This window comes from Scardinius erythrophthalmus (genome assembly GCF_964197995.2).
Source record: "Scardinius erythrophthalmus genome assembly, chromosome: 19".
Classification (NCBI taxonomy): Eukaryota; Metazoa; Chordata; class Actinopteri; order Cypriniformes; family Leuciscidae; genus Scardinius; species Scardinius erythrophthalmus.
The window spans coordinates 36,086,417-36,111,556 of NC_138239.1; the positions used below are offsets into that span (position 1 = coordinate 36,086,417).

At 38.0% G+C, this 25,140-nt stretch overlaps 1 protein-coding gene across 4 annotated transcripts in view; it reads right to left on the bottom strand.

The window, feature by feature from the left end:
* The window catches only part of fermt2 (FERM domain containing kindlin 2), a 69,889-nt gene that overhangs the window by 44,723 nt on the left and 26 nt on the right, over window positions 1–25,140 (bottom strand). For all 4 annotated transcript variants that reach the window (XM_081394350.1, XM_081394351.1, XM_081394349.1 and 1 more), the window contains exons 1-3: window positions 24,864–25,140; window positions 23,135–23,292; window positions 1,589–1,822 (exon numbers count right to left, since the gene is read on the bottom strand). The exon at window positions 24,864–25,140 is cut by the window's right edge. In XM_081394350.1, the coding sequence (XP_081250476.1) occupies window positions 1,589–1,822; window positions 23,135–23,291 (391 nt within the window). In that variant the 5' untranslated portion in view covers window position 23,292; window positions 24,864–25,140. The remainder of the gene's footprint in view (window positions 1–1,588; window positions 1,823–23,134; window positions 23,293–24,863) is intronic.

Here is a 25,140-nt window from a genome sequence, read left to right on the forward strand (position 1 = left end):
AGGTCTTTGTACCATTAAAACGTCCTGCAAGTTTCATAGCTTAAGACGTCCTCCCCATTATAAACGAATCATTTATTTAATCAAGCTCTAAATACAGCTCGTTCTGGATCCATGGTATGAAGTGACGTCACGGTACGAAGTGACGTAGCAGTCGTTTGCATATGACCGCCTCCTGCGTAGACAACTACGCTTCAAGCGCAAGATAACTAGGCCTCATTTCATCATCGCATCTGTCACGCACTTCAAGATAAGGCCGTGTGGACTATTCTGGGCTACACAACGACGACACAAACTGTAAGTAATGTAGGCTATTTAAAACTTAAAACTTTTTTAAAACGTTGATTGCAGTTTAATTCATTATGAATAATCACCGTGTTTTTTAGCCTACTAATTGTTTTATAACTGTCATGTTCATGCCCCGTAGGCTATTAAAAGATGTAGGCTGTTAAACTGACAAAATAGTTTCACACTTTCTATGTGGACGGGCAGAAGCATTCTTAGTTGTGTTGATGGTTCATTTCCTCTGATTCCGACTCAAACATCAATGCAATCGCCATCATCTCGCACGCATCACCCGTTACTATGGTAACGGTAAACACAGCTCCGCCAAATCCGCACGTTTTGAAAAGGGGGCGTTAATAATTGATGCATAGGCACTGACGTTATCCAATCATAACAGTGGGTGTTAACACTGAACTCTTAAAGGGGAAACACCCCCAAAACAGACTGTTTGAATCAGAGCATGAGAAACAGGGTGGGAAAAGGTCATAAATCAATAAATTTTAAACGTTTTTTGTCCATAAAAACTATAGTAATACTATAATTGCACCTAAGGGAACACAATAAAAGAAAAGAAAAAACCATGTCATGACCCCTTTAAGACAAACCATGTGTAAATCATAAGTCGACACCATTGCTGAGTATTTTCTCCTTAAAAAGGAGTGTTTGAAATCGCTGGTGTTTCTGATGTCACAAACTACCTTGTAACCAATCAGATCAACGTGTGATCGTCAACCAGTGGATCTCTGAGCTGAGTGAGTGGAGGCGGGGCTCATTTGCATATTCATAGAACCGCGTATACTAAATGAGGCAAGGGTCTCGAGTTACATTCAAGATATTTTAAGGCATGAAGAAATATTTTTTTCCAAGGGAAAAAACTTTTAAATGTCTCATTTTGGTGATCAAAGATGAGTTTTAGGGGATAAAATTTTTGAAATAAAAAAATAGCGGGCAGTTTTCAGTGTTTGCAGTATGCTAACATATAATTCCAAGCAATGATTGTGCTGGGTTGCGAAAAATAAAGACAGCTGGTTATTTAAAAACACAAGCCCTTGGACAGATAGAAAAAATACATCAACACATGAAAACAATTGTGTTTTCAATCCATTTCATGGGGCCTTCAAGCTGTCACTATATTTCTTATTTAACAGCATCTCTCCATCCAAACCCTCCATCTATTCTCAGCATTAAAGGCTGAATGTGCTCTAATGTATATCAAAATAACACAATTATCATGACGTATTGTTCTCCACGACCAGTGGGACTATTGAGTTAGGCTAATGGAGTTTATTTTAGGGAAGGCACTCACTGAAGGTTTTGCAGATGTCGGACACGGCCTTGAAGACACGGTCAGAGAAGTTGACTTTCACCCTCATGTGCTTCATGTTGGGAAGCTGAAGTCGCAGAAGCTTGTGTTGTGGAGTGAAGAGAAGCCTGGCGTCGGCCTGAATGCCATATTTATCAAGCGTCCAGTGGGTCTTTAACAGCCAGGTCTTCTTCTTTTCCCACCACAGTGCGTGATCTGACCAGTCCTTCTTCACATCTAGATAGAGAGAGAGAAATATGACTTAGGAATTACATTAGCCGCGTTTCCATTACCCTTCAAACTGCACAAATTGAAATTGCGAATTGAAAATACACTCAATGGAAACACGTCAATTTCGCAAAAAACTTTTTGCGCTCGCAAGAGGAGGTTTTTCAGGCAATTCGAAAAAGAAATATTTCGCAAAACTGCAATGGAAACAGTTTTTGCGCATTTACAGGTCAGCTGACGTAGATGACGCGATGTGTTTGGACAGAATACGAGACAGAGCTCTTTATTAAATTCATAAAAGACAAAATAATTACAGGAATACTGAATTCTAAACCTCAAAGAAATGCCACAATCAAGACCTCGAAGCAGAAATGAGGGAGAAACACCCAGAAACACCAGAAGCTCCAAGTATAAGGGTCTTTCCTTATCATTAATGCTTGGATGACACACATACGTCTCCTTTGATTAATAATAATGGCCAGTGCAGTGGCTGAGATTTACATAAGCCTACCAACGTCCGTCGACATGATTTTTGGAATGACTGATCGCGAGAGGAAAAAATGACATTTTAGTCGCATAACATCGGTTAATGGAAACGCCGTCATTTCGCAATAGTTTTTTGTCGACATTTAGAAGAAAAAAAATTGCAAAAGTTTCATGCAAATCTGTAATGGAAACGCAGCTTTTGATAAACACTCGGGATGAAAAGCAGCCAAGATAAAACTGGCCTCTAATTTGCTTTCACATCCAGCAATGCAATAGAGTTGAACGAGAGGTCAACTAAAGAGAAACGTGGTTCAGTGTCAGATGTGTTCGTGTGAGACTGCACTTGCCAGAGTGGAGGCTTGCGTTCTGGCCTGGATAAAAGCGTTCGCCGGGAGCCTCGAGCACACGGGCCGAAAACAGGAGCAGTTTGAGGTGAAGCGCTGGGAAGTGTTTGTGTGTGTGAGTAAGGAGATCAGGGTCAGCCCTTTCTCTTTGTTCCAGATTCACATTGTAATCTGAGTCTGATACTCTAAACCAGCTTTTCCTCTCACAGATGCACACAAACAACTTGAGCTGCGGGCATTTGTGGAGAAGAAGAATCCAATTCACACTTATCAGGTGACACATTACACAGGCCAATCAGGGCTCTGCACTTATATTTTAGTTTTATAAAACCACTAGTGTTGCCATAGAACTGGCATTTCTAACTTCCATACAATACCTTGAAAAATATTTCAAGAAAAAAAGGGCATAAAGTTTGAAACTGTTCTGCATAAAGTTCTGAAACTCTGCTGTCTCTTGCAAGAGTTAAACCCTTATGCTTTTGTTTTGGTGGAAAACTACAAATCAAATCACTTTATTGTCACAACACCATGAATTAAGTGTGCAGGTGGTGCAATCCTTCAGCATGATAGTATAGGATATACACACTAAACACATTAACAAAATACAATAGGATGTTATACTATACACTCGGTAATAAAATCGAACCGCACCGGTCTCCACCCACGTTCATCTCAAATCTGACGACGCATAAGCATCTATAATATGGTTTGTTGAAAATAATCAAGACAGACGGACAGAGTTAGGCTAATGTATGTTTCAGTCGATGGATACGCATTCTGGCTTCCCCCAATCTTTGTTCAATACGAGTGCCAATATGACCAGTCATTTACGCCGCCATAACGCACAGAACTTGCTGGCGCTGTGAGAAGATTGATGTGCGCACACACACCCGAAGCACCTTATTAATTCTCTTTCATATATCCCCGCGCTTAGACAAATTCACACACATTTATCTCAATATGTCCACCTTTGAGAGTATCCAAGTAAACATAGCCAGTAATGGCTTATGTAAACAGTAGAGGATGAACGTACTAATATTCCTGCTGTTCTTAATGTTAATCTTACAACAAAAGACAAAGAACTCACTCGCTGCTCTTCACTAAATAACGTTTTTGTAAATTTAATAAGGATTAACCTTTATTTAATTTGTACAGTAAAGATTATATGCAGTGTTATTTTACATTTGATTTCTTTATTCAATTTCTGTACCTGAGAACTGAATATTTAAAATATATTATTATATTTAAATATTTAAAAGGTTAGACCTACCTGAAAAACCTGAAAAGCACTGATTATTTCATTTGTATCTTTATTCTATTTTATTTTAATAATCTTTGAAATTTATATTAGTAGTTTTAGCTGGAATGTTGAATTTGGAATCGAGAATTTAAAAATGTCACTGGTATCTAAAATTGTGGGTGTCATAACCGTATTTATTACAATACAAGTATACATGGGTCAAAAACAATAAAAACAATAACTATATTCTTCATGTATTGCTTTCTTTGTGGTGGAGCCAGTCAATATGTAATCATTGAAATCAGTTAATTAAATCGAGAATCGAATTGAGATCTTATGAATAGACACATCTGGATCGATACCCAGCCCTAAAACAGACGAACACAAAAATGATGTCTTGGTGAGTATCCTAGCAGACACAGTCGTTCACGTCTCAAGTGAATGAAACAGCATGTGCATCAGTATCAGTGTGTCCGTGCATTGTGTTTTAAAGAGACAGCAGCCTAATAATCCTGCTCTCGTGTTTTTAATGTTAATCAAACAAAAGACAAGGAAATCACTCACTGCTCTTGATTGAATAGCTTTTGTAATTTTAATAACGTTTAATCTTTATTTAGATAATTTATACAGTGGAGATTATATGCAATGTTGCTTTACATTTGATTATTTCAATTGTATTTCAAACTGTTAGAAAAACCTGAAAAGCATTGTTTACTTCATTTGTATCTTTGCTCTATTGTATTTATTTGTGCTGTTGCTTGTAGTTTGATTATTTGTTCTTATTTTCTTTATATTTGTGTTTGACAGTAGTTGGCTGAACATAGCCGAACCGCACCGAAACCCTAAAACTGTGATAAAAACCGAACTGTGAGTCATTTGAACCATCACACCCGTACTATACACAGAGCATGTGAACATTTAGGTTAAATAACGCAATAATCACAGATTATGTTCACCTATGCAGAAGTGGTGTGTAGTCTGCACTCTGCAGTTAAGTATGCATTAGTGCAGCTGGAAGGGAAGCTTGAATATGATGATAATAGGTTTAACAGGCACTTCTCATTCAACTGAGTACAATATGCTGTAATCATCTGTCCACAGAAGTATTGGAAATTATGCAAATGTGAACATGCATAACGAGCACACATTATGCTCACAGCAGACATGGAGTTCACTGCATTTCTGTGAAGTGAGAAACACTGAAACACAGATAAAGCTGCTCGTGTATAAATGTTCACAGCGCAGCGCTTCGCTCTGAAACACGCAGTGCAATGGACTTTAAAGTCCCCCTGTGGTGAAAATCAAGCTTTTAATGTTGTTTATGTGTCTATGTGGTGTTTAATAAATATGCTTTAAGACAAACCATGTGTAAATTCATAAGTCGACACCATTATTAAGTATTTTCTCTTTGAAACAAAGATGTCTGTCTCTGACGTCACAAACTACCTTGTAACCAATCAGATCAACGTGCCGGCAGGCATTAGCATATCATTAACAGCGAACTAGCAGGGGTGTCTCGAGAGATATCTTGGTATATTTTTCTTTTGATCTGAAAAATCAGGTAGATTTAGCAATATAGCGGGTGTATGATGTATATTACGATGTTATGATGAACTATATGACGTTCTGAGTTGTTCAAAGCGTTTCTGATGATTGTTAGAAGGCAGCTGACTCTGAGATGGCCAACGGGAACATGGTTTGTGTAACATTAGCAAAACATTATTAGCTGTTTGATAATGTAGTCAAACAAAAGGCTAACCATATTTATTACCATTATGGCGACACCATTGTGCAGCATTAACCTCAGTAAGTTGAGCGAGTGAGCGAGTTAAAAAAAACTTCTAAATAGCCTATGTTATTTTGTTGATCAAAGATGAGTTTTAAGGGATAAAATGATTGACTTTAAATAAAACACACACGCTGTGGTGTGTCAACTTGCTGTTGGAGAGAGAGCGGGAAAGTGCAGCTGGTACTGGCATATCGATACTGTGGATAATGAGTATTGAAAGAGTTTCAAATATTTTATTATCGATATTTATGGCTGAAAAAAATCTATAAAAATCTTGACAGCACCTAAAGACACTAATGCTAATGTGACACGATAATAATTAGGGCTGGGTAGATATTGTCACAAATTTCACGATTCGATTCCGAATTCATTCGATTCAATTCAATTCCAATCTTATAAATAATTACGCAGTGAAATGGTCCCGGGCCGGGAGTGAGTGTCGGGTGGGCCGGTGGAGTCTCTCCATCAGTGAGGTCAGCAGACAGGTATGCATGCGAGCAGACAAAAGAAGCCGGCCCACTATCCAGTTTCTCCCTGTGTTTGTGTGACTATCAAAGTTAGCAGTTTAGAAGATTGTGTTTTCTTTTGCTTTCTGTATGATTTTAATTTTTTGGTTCAAACACGAAAATTCACAAAAACAATTTTTTTTTGCCCAAATAAGTATAAAACATGAGTTCAGGTTATTATTTGTTAGGTTTTTTCAATTTTTTTGAAAGTATTACGAGCCAATATGTTTATTTCTAAAAAAAGAACAAACTAAAGACACTGTGATAAAGTTTTTTTTTTTAAATGTATAGAAATTTCGGTTCACTTTATTTTAAGGTGTCCGTGTTACAGTTTAATTATACATTTAAGGACTGAGTGATGTTAATGAACTACAAGTACTTACTATAGGGTTAGGAAAATGGGTTGGCTTAGAGTTAGTTGCATTATGCATAATTTATAGTTATTACTACAGGAACATCTGTAACAAAGACACTGTAAAATAAAGCGTTACCGAATTTTCTTATTTTATTAGGACAAAACAATGAACTATCCATTTCTCAGCACATCTCTCGAATCTCATGTCCACTTCTGTCACAGCTGTGACCATTTTCCTCCAGACAGAACCGCACTGACTCAGTTTTTCTCCTCCACACCCTACAAACACACTCTTCACACCGGCCCCGTTTCAATGACCACATCTCGTTCACTAGCCAACTGCGGCGTCCAGCTCCATAACAACACACACACACAATACAGACAACAGAACAAGCTCAACTCTACAATCTACAATCGCTCTGAAGAAGTTTAATATAGAGCGGCACGATTAATCGCTAAAAGATCGCGATCTCGATTCAAACACCCACGCGATCTCATTCATAAATGACAATGATGCGCATGTGTGTGTTGACAAAATCACAGCACAACATGCAGATCTGCGCTCTGACCCAGAGAGAGGACTTGTTCAACCACTGAATCATTATTTCTGTTACAAATATTCAAATTATATCAGAAGCACTTGGATAAAAGTTAATAGTTTGTATATAAACACTGATGTCTATGGCGAGAAAAAAAATCACCTTTTGAAAGTAACGTGGCGCTTCAAATAACGATTGCATCAATTACACCAAATGACTTAAAATGTATTTGTCATTGAATCATTCAGGAGATTCGTTCAAAAACGCTGATTCATCCAGTAATTCTAATTGAGTCACTGAATCATTAATTCAAACGATTTTTTTTTTTATAAGAATTCGTTCAATTTAATTAAATACTATTTAATAGACTGCAGCAATTAACGTTTCGTCTGAACATCTAGGCTAGTAAATTACATGTTATTTGGTTTAGTTGTCTGTTCAGAATCTCTATTTGAAAAAGAAAAAAAAACGTAATTCTCAATTTATTCTGAATCGTGCAGCTCTAGTTATATAGAGCCAAAAGCTTTTAACCAACATTGCCAATTAATAGAAATAATCAAAAGAGAAGCACTATCCTATACGCTGCTATTCTGCTTTGTAATTTTGGGGATATTGTCCAGGAAGATGTGTGGTTGCTCTGTATGTTGATTGTCCAGTGTGAGGAGATTAACAGTGGTGCAGAAAACACAGGTGTTACAGATTAAAATAACATTTCACTTCCTCACAAGATGGACTTATCAAAGAAAGAGAGAGAGAAAGTCCTGTCCAAGATTTTTTTGGCCATATTGCCCAACCCTAATGACAAGGTCGAGAGAGAGAGAGGAAAAAGAGGAAAGAACAAAAATAATCACTTTTTTTGGGAAGCTGTTACACCCTGTGTGAGCAAAATCTATACGTTTTAGTCCAATGCAATAACATTAAAGGAGTAGTTCACTTAAAAATGAAAATTCTGCCATCGTTTACTCGTATGAGTACCGTGAATGAGTTTCTTTATTCTGCTGAACACAAAAGAAGATTTGATGTTTGATGGACCACATTGACTTCTATAGTATTTTTTTTTCTACCATGGAAGTCTGGTTTCCGTCATTCTTCAAAATATCTTCCTTTGTGTTCAAGCGGAAGAAAGAGATTCATACAGGTCTGAAACAACTTGAGGGCGAAATTTTTAAGTGAACTATTTCTTTTAACAGCATTTTCGGGAAAACTAAAATCCTCTCGGGGTCAAAATGAGCGTTAAATTAATTACATTATTACGTTTTAATTTACTAAGTGTAAACAAAAGGATTATTGCGCTGACACTAGTAAAATCTATATATTAAATAACATCCGTAGTCTTTCCTTCCTGTGACGGAAACGGGAATAAAGCCAGATGCAGATGGACTCTCCCTTTAAGGGTGGAGCAGACAGCTGGTGATTCTGTACAACACTTCACTGTGTGTGTGTGTGTGTGTGTGTGTGTGTGTGTGTGTGGGCTCGACCCCTACAGTCTCCGGCCAAGCCTGTGCCAAACATCCCTGATGAATTTCAATGAAATGATGCCAGTCCAATTTTGGGACTAGTATGATTTCATCTTTGACCGACATCCACATGAGTCATTACGTTGTCATGTGCAAGCTATGGAATAAACACGCTCATACATTCAAACACACACACGATTTTTCCAGAGGATCCCCAGTGAGACTGGTCTCCCAGTCCTGCCATCAGATGGGAGTGCTGGGAGAACGGCCCCTCATTGACCATCCATCAAACAGCCTGAAGAGAGGGCTGTAATTTAATTAGCTGTCGGCCAATCGCATTTGTTGGCTAAAAATACAGCCTGCCAGCAGATGACGTAATGCTGTAGCAGAAGTGATAGGACGCATTAAAGGGTGCGGGAGACCTCCAGTGCTGCAGAGAGAGGGGTGTGTGTGGCGACCCATGAACACACAGACGACGGTCCAGGAGGAAGAAAACACTGCGAATCACAAATGCACTTCCAGTCAGGAAGTTCGATCGCATAGTGTCGTGCACACAGCTTCCTTCTTTCATTAATGACAGTAAACTACATTTGTGAACATTACAGTTAAATAAACAATTAAATGGCTTTTCTGAGGTAAATTTGATGTGACATGATTGTTCTCAAACTGTTTCATATAAGCTCTCATAAGCGATCTGTCATTAAAGAACGCCAAAACTACATTCACTGCTTGTATTTCATGATAAAATTTGAAAGCTGAAACTTTGTTAATTGTTTACTAAAATTAGCAAACACATTAAAGGAGACAGTTAAGTGCAAATCTTACTGTGATTATGGATGGCCACGCGACAAATAATGTGAAGTTCAGGCAGTAACAGAAAACAGCAAAGATTAAAAGATATTGAGAATAAGAATCCATATCAGTATCAATTAAAAGCTAGAATTGTTGATGATTGGTTCGCGTCCTCACACCCGACATGTTTATCTGTCCTGAACACATTTACAGTTCTTGCATGTTCATTCATTGACACGTCTCCGTCCCTTTCTCTCTCTCTCTGGCACAGCCGTCAGTGTTGTTGCTACACAGAGATGAGGATAAAGGATGTAACGATATGAACATTTTGACCGATACCGGTAACCGATAATTCTTTATATTTGAAAGGCGATAACCGATATATTGGCCGATAAATCAAAGTCCAAGTTTTTAGATAATTTTTGAGAGCCTGATTCCAAAAACAAAAGTCTCATCATTAAAAGCCATGACCCACGCACACAATTATAATGTTCTCATGATCATTGTCTGTAGCTGATATGACAGACACATGTTGCACTGTATTGTATTTTCCTTTTTTGAAGTGATTCCAAACATATTTCAAGCAATTTAAAAGCATCATGTTGAACAGTGCACATGTGTCTCAGCTGTAAGAAATAATCCATTATTTATCGGCTTTATTATATCGGCCCATTTTTTTTTATCAGGCCGATAACGATAACATTAAAAAATATACATATATTGGCCGATACCGATATGGTGGCCGATGTATCGTGCATCCCAGATGAGGGCTTTGACATGCGTTTCTGAAAGCGGATCCTCACTGTCCCCATCCGTATTTTGGCGCTCAAACTCAGTGAGGTTTTTTGCCGCTGCAACACAACAGAAGATGTGATGGGCTACTCATCATCACAGAACATGCAGGTAAAAAGGCACGCAATTTTAATCATTAATAGGGCTGTCACTTATGTGAAAAAATCCTGTTAGATTTTTGAGACGCAAGTGTTCATTGAATCAATTGTAAAATCAATTTTCTAAAGACGTTTCCATTTTAAACGCCAAATATGGGCAAATCCATGGACAACTAACAGGCATTAGGACGAACGTAAAGAGGGCGCTTGAGACGCGCACAAGTCAGCAAATATTCCTGATGATTTATTGGCGTGAAGTTTCGTGCACAATGACAAACAGGAGTGCAACATTCTCGAAAAACAATAAGCTGAGTGGACTGCCATAACATCAATGAAAAACATCACTGCAGGATTCAACATGGCTGTGTTTACCATTAGAAATTTCGCCTACGTAGGAAATTGTAGCCCGAATCTGTATCTGTATGCATGAGACTCTGAATACCGGCAGAATTCTCAGTTTTGTAGTAAAAAGAGACGCATTATGCAGAAGTATAATTTGCTGTTATGTGTGTGTGTCAGAGCCTGCAGTTGCTGTGTGACGCGCGTTCGCTGCGGGCGTATCGTGACGAGCTGGACGCGCTCCGAGAGAAGGCCGTTAAAATCGATTCCCTATTTTCATTTTCGAAACTTGTGTTGGTTGGTCCGATCGATTGTGCAATAGATTTTCGAACATAAAGTGACAGCCCTAATCATTACATTTATATTGTTGCCAATTCAATTCTATATTTATATTTTATATTATATTATATATATATATTTTATATCACTCGCAAATTAATAGTTTTGATCGCAAATGCAACCGTTTTAGTCGCAGTCTGGATCCCTGTAACATCAAGAAAATTGTCTATATTATTACCTCAACATTCAATAGAAATAATTCACATACACAAATTCAAATTCACATACATTCACATGAACAACACTGTAAATGATTATTAAAATGACTGCCAGAGATCTTATTTCGGTTGCATATTCAAGAAGCACAAATAATTAAGATATTCACAGGGAGCAGTTTAGACAAATATTATTTGTAGAATACTAAAAGCTCATAAATAATGTATATTGTCATACATTATGCTGAAATAACTTCATTATCAAGCTTCTAAAGCCAGCCTTGAAAGCAGACATGAAGCTGCTCCTCTTCCCAGAGGGCTTCAGTGTAAGCAAGCAAGTCTAAAACACTAAATCACAGCTAGATTTGATCAACGCCACAGGAAAGCGCTGTGCTGGGCAGGGCTTCTGCTCAGCGTAACTACTTCCCGTCTCGTAGATTAGACCCTGAAGACCAACACACACGCTGCAGTCAGCGCTCAACTACAGAGAAACATTCATGAGCAAACAAACCAACCTTCACATTACGAGAATAACTCATTGCTAAAATTATTCAGAGACTAAACAGCTGGAAAAAAAACATATCTTGACAATTAGCTACATTTACATGGACACTTGTTTTTTTGTTTGTTGATGAATCCGAATGTAGTTTTTACATAAAGAAATAAAGAAAGTTTTACATACACGCTAAATAAAGTGATCGGGTTGATGTGCGCGTTTATGTCACAAGCTTTAAATTGGAATTTATTGGAATTGGAATTTATTTTTGACATGCGCTCACTGCACAAATATAGTTTCCTGCTATTTGTGCGTACTAACCATTCTACTATATTGCACATGAACTTTTGTAACGTGCTGCTTATACTTAATAGGCAGTAAAAAACGCACAAACTAAGGCGTCTGTGGATGAAACCAGGATTGGTGGGTGGACTTCACAGACGACGAGTGGAAGGAAAACTTTAAAATCATACGACAGTCATTTATGATACTTCATTCAACAATAAACAACAGCTCGTTCTTTGCATCGTACATCATTACGCCATTTCTACAAAATTGTGAAGGTGAATAGAGACCTCAGTCAGAGTGTGTGAAGAATAGACGCTTCTGTCCAGTTCACAGCAAACTCATGCAAAAGCTTATATCACATATCAAGAATTAACATTCATAGCGGCCCTGGTTTTACTTTAACATTTGCGTAATGCCGAGCATAACAGCATGTAGTCACAGGATGAGGAGATGACGAGCCAGTACATTTGTGGAGACAGTCAAATGTCTTCAAATGAAATGAAGCCTTGTAGGTTTAATCAGACTGCATTATATTCAGGAGCAGAGTGAATGCAAAGTGGACCAGAATTAAAGCTGAAAAAAGGAGAAATATTTTTCTTTTTAAAATATTAATTTTCACAGCATTAAAGAAAATCAAATGGGCCTATTTAATTATACATCTACACATTAAAAATATATGTATTAGGCTAATAGGCTTACACTGTTACACAATTAAATTGTCAATCACAAATAATCATCAGCACATAATCCATGATCGTGACTTCAAAATATTGCCCAGTCCTAGTTGGCAAAAACATCCACAAATCTCTTGATACGAGGAAGGAAAGGGGAGGAAACGATGCATCCTCTGATAAATCCTGCATTTCCTCGCAGTCTCCACATTCCTCTCGCTGTGCCTCATGACTACAGTAGGGTCGTATAGGACAGAAATATTCTCAGTTTAAAGTCCCCCTGTGATGAAAATCAAGCTTTTAAAGGTCCCATGGCATAAAAATTTCACTTTATGAGTTTTTTTTTAACAGTAATATGAGTTCCCCTAGCCTGCCTATGGTCCCCCAGTGGCTAAAAATTATGATAGGTGTAACCCAAGCCCTGGGTATTTTTGAGAAAATGAAAGCTCAGACGGGCGAATCTGGAATATTCCCCTTATGTTGTCATAAGGGGAAAGGTTGCCTCCCCTTTTTCTGCTGGCCCACCCATGAGAAAATGAGCTGGTCGAGCGCGGTATTGGTTTGTCCTCGAGAGACATCATGGCTTGCTAAACAAGCGAAGCATGGCAGTTGCTCAGTGTTTGGATGTACAAATGAACACAAAAGTATTTTTTTAGTTCCTACATCCGAGCCTCTGAAGAACCAGTGGGTTATGGGAATGTCTGATGTGTAATTGTTCAAGTTCAGACAGATAATCTTTCTCTCAAAGCCGTTCAATACTGTTTATGCATCAGTAAATCAAGCCAGCGACTAAACGATCAACTTCACGATCGTTTCTCTTAGTAGGATGAAAATAATCTTATTTAAACTGTGATTAATATACAGAAAGCGATCAAAGAACAATACCTTTCCAATCGCCCAAGCTGTTGATCACACAGCGCGAGTTTATCTGGACACTTGCCAAAACTCGTTATGAAATCAATGACGCTGTTACGCTGCACAACGAAGCTCTTACTGTACTTACCTCATGTTTGCATTGGTGAAATCATTAGTGAGTGCAGAAACTGTGTTGCAATGATAAGATCTTCATTCACGCGATCAACAGGCTGTCATCTGCTCAATGCTCATCACTGCAAACTTTTATGTGATGGGAATAGATCTAAATACTTTAAAAACTTCTCACGATTCGTTAATCTCAATAGATGTAATAATAAAAACGTATAATAGCTGTAATAGTAAACGTTTTTGAGAGAGTTCCACATGTAATGCTAGATATTTCATATGCAAGCATGTCAGCCAATTACAGCAGTGGGCGTTTACACTGAAGTCTCACAGCCAATCACAGCAGTGGGCGTTTACACTGAAGTCTCACAGCCAATCACAGCAGTGGGCGTTTACACTGAAGTCTCACAGCCAATCACAGCAGAGGGCGTTTACACTGAAGTCTCGCAGCAGCCAATCACAGCAGTGGGCGTTTACACTGAAGTCTCGCAGCAGCCAATCACAGCAGTGGGCGTTTACACTGAAGTCTCACAGCAGCCAATCACAGCAGTGGGCGTTTACACTGAAGTCTCACAGCAGCCAATCACAGCAGTGGGCGTTTACACTGAAGTCTCACAGCCAATCACAGCAGGGGAAGTTTACACTGAAGTCTCACAGAAGCCAATCACAGCAGTGGGCGTTTACACTGAAGTCTCACAGCCAATCACAGCAGTGGGCGTTTACACTGAAGTCTCACAGCCAATCACAGCAGAGGGCATTTACACTGAAGTCTCGCAGCAGCCAATCACAGCAGTGGGCGTTTACACTGAAGTCTCGCAGCAGCCAATCACAGCAGTGGGCGTTTACACTGAAGTCTCACAGCCAATCACAGCAGTGGGCGTTTACACTGAAGTCTCGCAGCAGCCAATCACAGCAGTGGGCGTTTACACTGAAGTCTCACAGCCAATCACAGCAGTGGGCGTTTACACTGAAGTCTCACAGAAGCCAATCACAGCAGTGGGCGTTTACACTGAAGTCTCACAGCCAATCACAGCAGTGGGAGTTTACACTGAAGTCTCGCAGCAGACACGCCCCTTCAAACAGAGCGTTCAAATCAGAGGCTATAATCAGGCGCGGAAAAATGCGTTTTATTTCTAAATTATGACAATTTTTGATCTAAAAAACATACTAACATTATAAGGGCACCCCAGGAAACATTATAAAATAATAAAATAATCCATGCCATAGGACCTTTAATGTTGTTTATGTGTCTATGTGGTGTTTTTAATACGCTTTAAGACAAACCATGTGTAAATTCATAAGTCGACAGCATTGCTGAGTATTTCCTCCTTAAAACTGCAGTGAACCAAAGACAGTCTCAAAAACACACTTTGAAATCGCTGGTGTTTCTGACGTCACAAACTACCTTGTAACCAATCAGATCAACGTGTGATTGTTAACGAGTGGATCTCTGAGCTGTGTGAGTGAGTGGAGGTCGGGGCTCATTTGCATATTCATAGAACCGCGCATACTAAATGAGGCAAGGGTGTCGAGTTACATTCAAGATATTTTAAGGCATGAAGAATTTTTTTCAAGGAAAAAATTTAAAAAAATGTCATTTTGGTTATCAAAGATGAGTTTTAAGGGATAAAATGATTGACTACAGGGGGACTTTAAGACGACAACCTTTTAGTTACTGGAAAAGTAAAACTATGCTATTCCAAACTGAATTTTGGTCAATTAATGCTCTCTGAATAATAATAAACGTCTGAAAAAATACTTAATGGCTTTGTCATAAATGACTGATGCTTTTTAAATCAAGTATGAAAACAATGAAAGAATCTGTGAGCCGCAGCAGAAAATACCAGGATGACGGCAACATCCCGGGAACGAGCCAAAAGATCGAAGTCATTTCCTGTTTGCTGAAAGTCCCTCCCACCCACCCACCCACGTACGTCACAAACTGGGCTCGACATGCATGTGCAACCCCACCTAAAGCCATAGTGGAGCATCTCTATCATCGTTTTCCCTCCAATCCCCATTACAATTCCTCTTGACTAACCAAACGCTTGGAACAAATGAGGCTTTGGTCAAGAGGACTCAGATAAAAGTCTCAATGATGTCATTTTGAGCTCGCTTACTTTTTAGGGTTTCCGTTTCACATTCTAATAATATACGCGCTCCCTTCGCCAGTATTAGTGGAGGAGTGTGTGTGTGTGTGTGTGTGTTTCTTCACTGCCTTAAGAGGGCAGGGTTTCTTTTGGCCAGCACTCACACTATGACACACTGCAGATTCTTACTCTATTATAGACTCACAGCATTTGCCACATAGTCTGAACAAAATGTGCCCTGCTTCATTTAAGATGTCTCCACTTACTCTTAAGAAATATTATGATTTAAACAGCACTGCGAAGGGAAAACGAATGAAAGCCCTGCCTCTTGAGTCTCTGAAACATGACTTGTGTCGTTTTGTATGATGGAGAGACGGCAGACCAAAAATATCATTTTCAAAATCAATTGCAGATGGGTCATCTGGACGCATCACACAGCCTGTGAAAGCAGTGTGTATGTGTTGTAGTAAACTACAAAACGCCAGTGACTCTGGTGGGGAAAAGATTGCGCTTCTGCATAGAAAAAAACGCTAGAAAATAAAGTTAAAAATTCCTTTTCCTTTATATATCTCAGGAATGGGCCATTGAGATTACAAATTTGACAGTCAAGAAATGCAATTGTGTGTAAAAACAGATTTAGTGCTTTAGAAACATGTGATGTCAACCCTCAGTTATGAGTATAACATTATAGAAAGAAAAACTACAGATGCACAGATACTAAATTCAGAATGATATCTGCAGATGCCGATAGTTGGATGAAAAACTCCCCCAAATAATGCTGTGCACTACAGGGAACCCTCTCATTTGGTAGATTTAATATTTCAGATTTTATATTTACACTCAAATAAAAACTCAGTTGCACATCCGTTAGTTTTCATAAACACTTCTTCATTGCAAATTTTTTCAAACATACATATATAATTAACAGTGAAAAGTTCCTCTCTAATGTTTTTATAGCTAACTAACGAACTTTGAAGACTGGTTAACTTTCCTGAGGTAAATGCAAAGGTAGGCTAATTGATATTGTTCACAAGCTGTTTTATTGACGTCTATCCGCGGATGAAACACTGATCGAGTGATTAAATGAGGCCAATACGGATTTCGGTAAGTTGTACTGTATCTTTCAACATACCTTCTGATGTTCATGCATGTTTTTTGAGACGTAATTTGTATTAAAGTGGAATAAAAGACTTGCGCTACAGCGATCTGCCACGTCACATTTAAGAGCGTCAAAATGCCATTTATTGTTTGAATTTGGTGATAAAATGTACATAATGTGAAAGCTGAGACTTTGTTTCTTATCAGAAGTAACAGAGCTATTTGTGATTATTGGATGGGAGGCGCTACAAATGATGATTGGTGTAGGGAATCGCAGATCTGGCAACCCTATCTTGAACTACGGGTGATTCATAGAGTCAAATAAAGCCTGCATTTCAACGCTACTTTTGAACTGTTAAAGCATTATTGTTGCGTTAACTTTGCCCTAAATTCAACACAAGAGAGATTTTCCTCTCACACAGTATGAGTTGCAGTCTGACACGTTTCTCCGCACCCTTTTGATTGACAGGATATAATCGGCCCTGATCATTGGCTGTTTTTAAACAATCTGCCGATGGCCGATAGACAAAAAATAATACCTTTTATCAGCCGATACCGATTATAGGCCGATATATTGGTGCATCTCTAATAAAAACTGTAATAGTACTTTATTAGAACTAGCTAAAACCTCAGCATTAAACACACCGTCTTAAATATAAAAGCTAAAATAAGAAATCAACTGTCACCCAGGTCTCAGTCTCCCACACTTGACATCCTTACGTTTCTTTTCTGAAGCACGTAAGTTGAGTCAAAATAAAGAAGTGCAGCAGGACCAATCCCAGCCAAATCAAGTACACTTCAAAGTGAGGGACATACTGTTCCTCTGAAACTGGCAAATAAAGCCATCAAGGCCCCGGATCATTAATTATTAAATAGAATCTGCTGAAATGCTGTTTCAGGAAATGAGCACTGTAATCAATGAGAGAGTGCTTTCCTGGCATTCCCATTTATTCTATTACAACATCAAAAACCTTTCGATGTACAGGACAGAGAAGAGATGAACATGGGCGACTATACTGAGGCTGTTGAAGGGTGGGAACGAACTTTTGAATTGGCTGGATCAGGAGAGTAAATGTTGAAATTAAGTGTTATTTTATGCGTTTTTGAGTGAAGACCAGTTAATGTTTAATGTTCAGTAATGTTTGACATTTGAAAGAGTTTCTTTTAATGTTGAAGTTTTTATGGTTAGGTTGTAGATGGCTGTGATATCCATCCAATGAGCAATAGTTTTGCTAATGCAAGTGCAGTAAAAATATCTTTCTGCTTGTGCAGAAAGGTATTTTAAATATACAACATAACTGAATGTCAAATGCAAACTTTAAAAAATAATAAACATATTTTATTCCAACTTGCCAAGGCAACATTTCTCATTTTCATTTAGTTAAATTGATAGACTAAAATAACTAAAACTAACACAAATTAATAAAACAAAAACAAACAAAAAACGATATAGACAACAGAAACTTAAAGACAAAAACACAACTAAATAACTAAAACTTTATCCAAAATTCAAATAAAAACTCAACGATACTAAACATGACATGGACTTTTCTTGCATTCAATTGTATGCAATTTTCAGGTACAAGTCAATGCAAAGACTTTTTACTCTGAAAAGGGGTTGGGGCTTTTAATTTTGAACTCTCAAAATGCACCAAATGTATGTATTTAAAGTCCCCCTGTGGAGGAAATCCAACTTTCAAGGTTGTTTATATGTCCCTGTGGTGTTTTTAATATGCTTTAAGACAAACCATGTGTTAATTCATTAGTCGACACCATTGCTGAGTATTTTCTCTATTGAAACAAAGACAGTCTCAAAAACACGGTTTGAAATCGCTGGTGTTTCTGTCAAACTAAAGTGAACCTGTTGCACTTTTCCTTTTCTTAACTCATGTTTTAAATGAACATGAAACTTGCAATGCATTCAAACTAGGGGTGTAACAATTTATCGTGTCACAATATATCGCAATACAAAATTACAACAATACGTATCGTGGATAGTTCACCCAAAATTAAAATTACTGTGTGAGAAAAATGTTTAAGTTTACAGAGTTTTAGTGTCAGTACTACATAAAACTACTACTGTTAAATATAATGTATAATAATGCAATGAGGGAATATTTGTGGGTCCTGATGATGCCAAACGTCTGATGTTACCAGTAAAAAGGGTCCTACATTATTTGGAAAATATCTAGTCAGTGACAGAGATCAAGCATATTCATCTACAATAATTATGTTTTCAGCTTCAGAATCATGAATATTGTTATTCTGGTGTCTCTATTGTCCTGTGCGTTGGATTACCAGCACCAAGTCACCTTGTTAACGTTTTAACATATGTCTTGGAGTATCGCAATAATATCGAATCATGAGTTCAGTATCGTGATATGTATTGAATCGAGACATGAGGGTATCGTTACACCCCTAATTCATACACATCAGTTCCAAAGTGTAGTGAAGACCAAACAACACTTAATTTCAGCACACTATAATTGAACACTTGAAAAAATGCTGGGTTGTTTTAACCCATGTTTGGGTCAAATATGTACAAACCCAACCATTGGTTTAAATTATTAAATAAAATGTTTAAACCTAATGGTTGGGTTTGTCATTATTTGACCCAAACATGGGTTAAAACAACCCAGCATTTTTTAGAGTGTAAATGAAGGACGTGCAGGAAAGGCATATCATGTCAAGGGTAGAATGGATTTCATGAAACATAAACGCCAGAGGCCTAAAGCATCTTTGTCTTCTTAAAGCAGGACAGACTGGTCGAGCTTACAGTTATCTTACCAGGACAAAATAAAAGTCACAAAAAAGAGTCATTCGACCCCTTTCCTCCAATCACAGAGATCATGAAAACATGTGACGACAGTCATTTGAGAACAATTTAGAGGCGTCTGGATGACGTCACAGCAGGATGAAGGGAAAGATCAGTGGCAAACAGCTCAAGAGAAAAACAAACAACACATTTTAAGAGTCTTATTCAGTCAGTTAACCCTGTCATGCAAGACACAGCTTCTTCATTTTCAAAACGCTGTTTGAAAGCTTGCCGGACCGACACAACAACAAGCGTGTAGCCAATCAGCATTAGGCGGCGTATGACGGTGGAGGAGAGAACGAGCAAGAGGGAGATCTGAAGAAAGACTGTAGAAAGAGAGATGGCTGAGAGACATTACAAATGAGAAAAGCTCATAAGAATTAACAATTTCAAATATTAACAATGTTCAGCAACGACTTTGAGAAATAACATTGTTATTTGAATTGTTTAATTGGTAAAAGATCACGATCTCGATTCAAACACCCAGGGAATCTTATTCCCAAATGACAACGATTTGCCTCGGCCTGTTGAACCTTTGACGAGTACGATCACAGAGATCATTCGGATCTGCGTTCTGATCCAGAGAGAGCCGTTGTCATGTATAGGCTAGATCTAGGTCTTTTCAGCCTCACAGAGTCATTCATTTAGTCTTACAAATATTCATATTATCATAGAAGAACTGGGATGAAAGTGTATAGTTCGGATATAAACACTGATGCCTACGGAAGCGATCAAAATTCCGTAGTAAGTAAATTACCTCTTGAAAATAACTTGGCACTTCAAATAAAGAAGTTTAAGATCATCGTTACACCAGTAGGTGGCGACAAGTGACTTAAAATTTATTTATCATTGAATAATTTATTCAAGAGATTCATTTAAACCATAGAGTAATGAGTAATGAAACAATGAAGGAAGAACTGTGATCTCGGTTTTGAAACAAAAAAAAATTGTGCTTCTCAATTTATCCAGAAATGACAGATTCCACAATATGTCAAAATAGATTTTTTTTTTTATTTCACATACCAAGAGCACAAAGCATCCAAGAACTCACTGCACTGCTGATCTGTTTAACCCTGTACAGCATGACCTTAACACCAGTTTCACAGACTTAAGCTTGTCCCAGACTAAAAAGCATGTTAGAGTTGTTTAAACTGAAAGCAAATTGCATTTAAATATCAGTTGTAAGATGATATTTAAGTGCTTAGTTTTATGATCAAAGATCTGTAGTTTTAAAACATAAAATGCAATGCAATTCAATGATGATGATTGAGAGAGGAACAAATAAACCTTCCTCAAAAGCCTGATGATCATATTTGATATGCATGATTTTCCTATAAAATTATGTCTGGATAATCAAGTAAAGCTGCTTCAGTCCCAGTAAGCGTTCCTGTTGAAATATTACTAACAATGTTCATCAGCAAACCAGTGCATATCTGACACAGAAAGACAGGTGAAGCTCGAGCTGAAGGAGGACGTTTGTTCAATTATACTAAAAGACTTTTACTTGATAGAGTCCAAATCAATCAGAAACAGAAGGACTGTATTAGATAGTATGCAAACGCAAAGTTTTGTTGATCATTTAGAGGCCTCAAAAAAGACAGATGTAGGGTTAATGAGCCAACACACAACATTTCTCATCAGCAAAACACAGTAACGAAGCACAAACGAGAACAACAACAACATTTCTGTTAAGCAGGTATGTTCAAGCAGCATGTTTGGGTCACGAGAAGCTTCTCTGAGGGTTAATAGCTAACATGTGCTCTAAACTAGCACAACCACCACCACCACACATTCCTGGAGAGTTTACAGGGTTAATGGATGGGCATCATGGGTAACCAGTCCCTAACGACCACGGCTAGATGAGTTTTCTCACACGTTTACCCTTTAAACAAAGCTGCTTTTTTTTAACATCTTTGGTCAAAGATGAAGGCAGAGCCACAGGAGGTCCTGGTGTGCCTCATTCACCAGCAAAGAGGAAAACAACAGATGCCACAGCTGATGGTTTACAGCAACACTTTTCAGACACTATAAAGTGTCAAGCATTCAAAGAGTTCACAAACACACCGAACATCCCAGCAACACATGCAGAGAATCCAGAAAAATGTACGTGTGCTAATAATGCAACGGCTCCACAAAGGGAGGATCAGTGGACATGTGTTCTTCATCTTCGTCTTCATGGAGTGGGAAGAGCAGGGAAAACAAAGGCTGTTTTGTTCTATAGCTCCAAACAACAAGGATGAACTGCAGGGAAATTGTCAGGAAGCAACTTATGCCACATTTAGCCTTAATATCATTCCAAACTTTTGTTTTCTAACCAAAAAATAGATATCACACAAACACGTCCATTTAATAATGCAAGAGAATAATCGTCCGTTAAGGGTTTTTCATTAAACGATGACGCATCTATAGAACATGATGTCCGATATAAAACTGATTCTGATTGGCTTTCAATGTAAATCGCTCATAAGTTGGGAAGAAATCTTTCTGAATCCTCATTCTATTCTCATACACTCTTAAAATTAAGCTCTCAAAACATTTTTTTTTGCAGTGATGCCATAGAGCGGGTTCGTACAGACACTGTAAAATAAAATTCCAGGTATTTCAAGGACTTTTCAAACACTACTTTTTTGGTTTTCAAGGACTACAATCAGAGATCTCATTTATCAAAGAATAGGCCTATCTTTATTATCTTTCCAATTCTAAAAAATGTAAATAGATAAATAAACTAATAAAACAATATGGTATAATAAAGAGCAATTTATATGGTACAAATAAAGAGCAGCACATGCAATGACTGTGGTAACTTGAACCATTGAAAGGAAATTATAACAGATATTTCTGATTTTTTGTCCCATGAATATATGAATATGATTGACCTGAAGAATAAAAACAGTCATATATGTGGATGTTTATGAGCAATATCACGATCATAGCCATCCAAAATGGCTGCAGCATCAATACTGTGTCAAAAGATTGTTTTATCAATAATATTAAGCAATAATTTCACATATGTCTTTTAATAATCCAAGCACTTTTCCAAGTACCTTTTCATAAATATGTCTGTTTTCAAAGGTTTTCCAGGACTTTAATATCAAAAAGTCAATATCAAGCACTTTGATTCTTTAAGAAGCACAAAATAACCATTTTAATAATCTAAAAGAACATTTTTCCACTATAAAGAACCTTATTCAAATTCCACGAATGTTGAAGGTTCTTCATGCAACCATTAATGCCAATAAAGAGCCTTTTTTTTCAAGAGTGTAGAATTAGTGTGATTATTAAAACAGCCCGATTATTCAACCGAACCACCACCTAAACGTACAAAATCCAACTAATCATGGATAATATAATCATGGTTGATGATAATGACCACGTTTGCTATTATGGCTCAGTTATCAGTCAATGCCGATAGTTTTAAAATGAACAAATATCAGCTAATTAAACAGTCTGGTCGGTCAATTATTACAAATAATGAGAGAATACCTGCACTGTGAATCACATTAAACGTTCCGCTTGGATGTGTGGATGCAGTGTGTGATGAATTACAGCTGAATCAGTGAATAATCATGTGTGTGCCGGTGTAAACCGCAGTTGGCATGAGCATCATTCGGCTCAGCAAACTCAAACGAAGGGTGTGAACCGTGTACGTACCAAGTTTCTCCACGAGTTTGAGCATCACCCCGCCGATGTGGATCTCCCCGGTGACTCTGAGAGACACGTCCCTGTTGAGGTCCGTCACATTCATCTTCAGTTCCCAGGTCCCGTCTGCGTAGCAGCCGTCCGGCATCCGGATCCCGTCCAACGCCATCCTTTAAAAACACCACAAACATGAGGATCTGAAGTCTGGGAACTCCAGCAACAAGTGTCCAACCGGTCAAAGTAAAGCAAAGCTCTTGAGAGTGAGACACAGATCTCAGTAGCTCGTGAGCTGCCCACTTAGACAACGTGTTTGGACATTATAAAGAGCTAGTGATGTTCGGATCTTGAACGAACCGTTCTTTTGAGCCGGTTGAACCCAGTTCATATGAAGTAACCGGTCGAGGCGGTTCATTAATCGAACTGAAGTTGTTAGAAAAGAAATGTGTCGTGCCATTATTACTTGATGACATAAGGAACCGGTGAATCGGTTTATGAACATTGAAACAAACTATCCGAAAGAACCGGTTCGCAGAAATGAATCGAATCACTAATGACAGCACATGACATTTTGAGTTAAAGGGTTAGTTCATTCCTCAACCTCATGTCGTTCCAAACCTGTAAGACTTGCGTAAACACAAATGATCTTTTTAATGAAATATAAGAGCTTTTTGTCACTCCATTGACAGTCTACGCAACTACCACTTTAAAAAACATAATTTACCACTTTACTGACACATATTAATCTCCAACGCGCATTTGTTGTGTTGATGCGAAAACAAAAGTTGCTGTATAAAGGTGCATTGGAGATTCACATTTTTAAATAAAGTGGTAAATTAAGTTTTTTTTTTGCCGCAAACGAAGCACTCATGTCCATACATACAATTGAGGTTAACCCACTGGAGTCACATGGATGACTTTAATGATGTCTTTACTACCTTTGTGGCTTGACAGTGGTAGTTGTGTAGGCTGTCAATGGAGGGAGGGACAGAAATCTCTTAATATTTCATTAAAAAATATCTTCTTTTGTGTTTAGAAGATGAAGGAAAGTCTTGCGGGTTTGGAAAGACATGAGGGTGAGGAATTAATGACAGAATTTTCATTTTGGGGTGAACTATCCCTTTAATACCAATGTGCACTGATAAAATAATACTTCAATGATAAAATGTGTAAATAAACAATAAATATATTGAATTAAAAGCTCTTTAGGCATGTCAAGTGGATAAGGGCATTATAAATACTATATTTTAAATTATTATTTAATTTTTGCAATACATTGTAATGTTTGTCAAGTTTAAACTTAATGGAATTGGTATTATTTCTAGAAGCCTGTGTGAACTAAACGCAGTAGTTGAATCATACCAGCCGCCTAATTTAATAAACTACAACAAAATATCATACTGGAGGTTTTGATGGGTTTTAAATTCAGATTTTAACCTAAATATGATATTAAACCTGTAGCTCGTGCGACTAACGGTCAATCTCTGAGCTAAGGCTCGGATGACGTCAGCAGCCCCGCTCCAAATGCCAACTAAATAAAGACAGCCAGGTCAATGAGAGAAAACACACAAAAACGACCACGAAAGTTAGTTTACTCGCTTTTTGGTCGGATACGAGAGTATGTAACACAAAGCAAAGTAACACGAAGGGTTTGAGCAGGGAAACAGTGAGATTTGTATCCAGAGTTGTGGAGTAGCTACGCCAGACAAATCCCGAGAGGAGAGAAATCATAGCGTTCACTAACCTTCACAAATACGCCGAAACAAATCCACAAAACACCACTTCACTTCCCAGAACTTCAACAGTCTGCGCGTTTTCTTTCCTTCGACCGCGTATTTAATCCTATCATGAGGAAGGTTCCCGAAAAAGAAGAAAATCGCCGAAGTCCAGCGACGAGCTCCTGGAGGGGTTTGCGTTAATGGAGTCCAGCGGCCGTTCTCTCTCTCTCTCTCTCTCTCTCTCTCTCTCTCTCTCTCTCTCTCTCTCTCTCTCTCTCACACACACACACACACACACACACA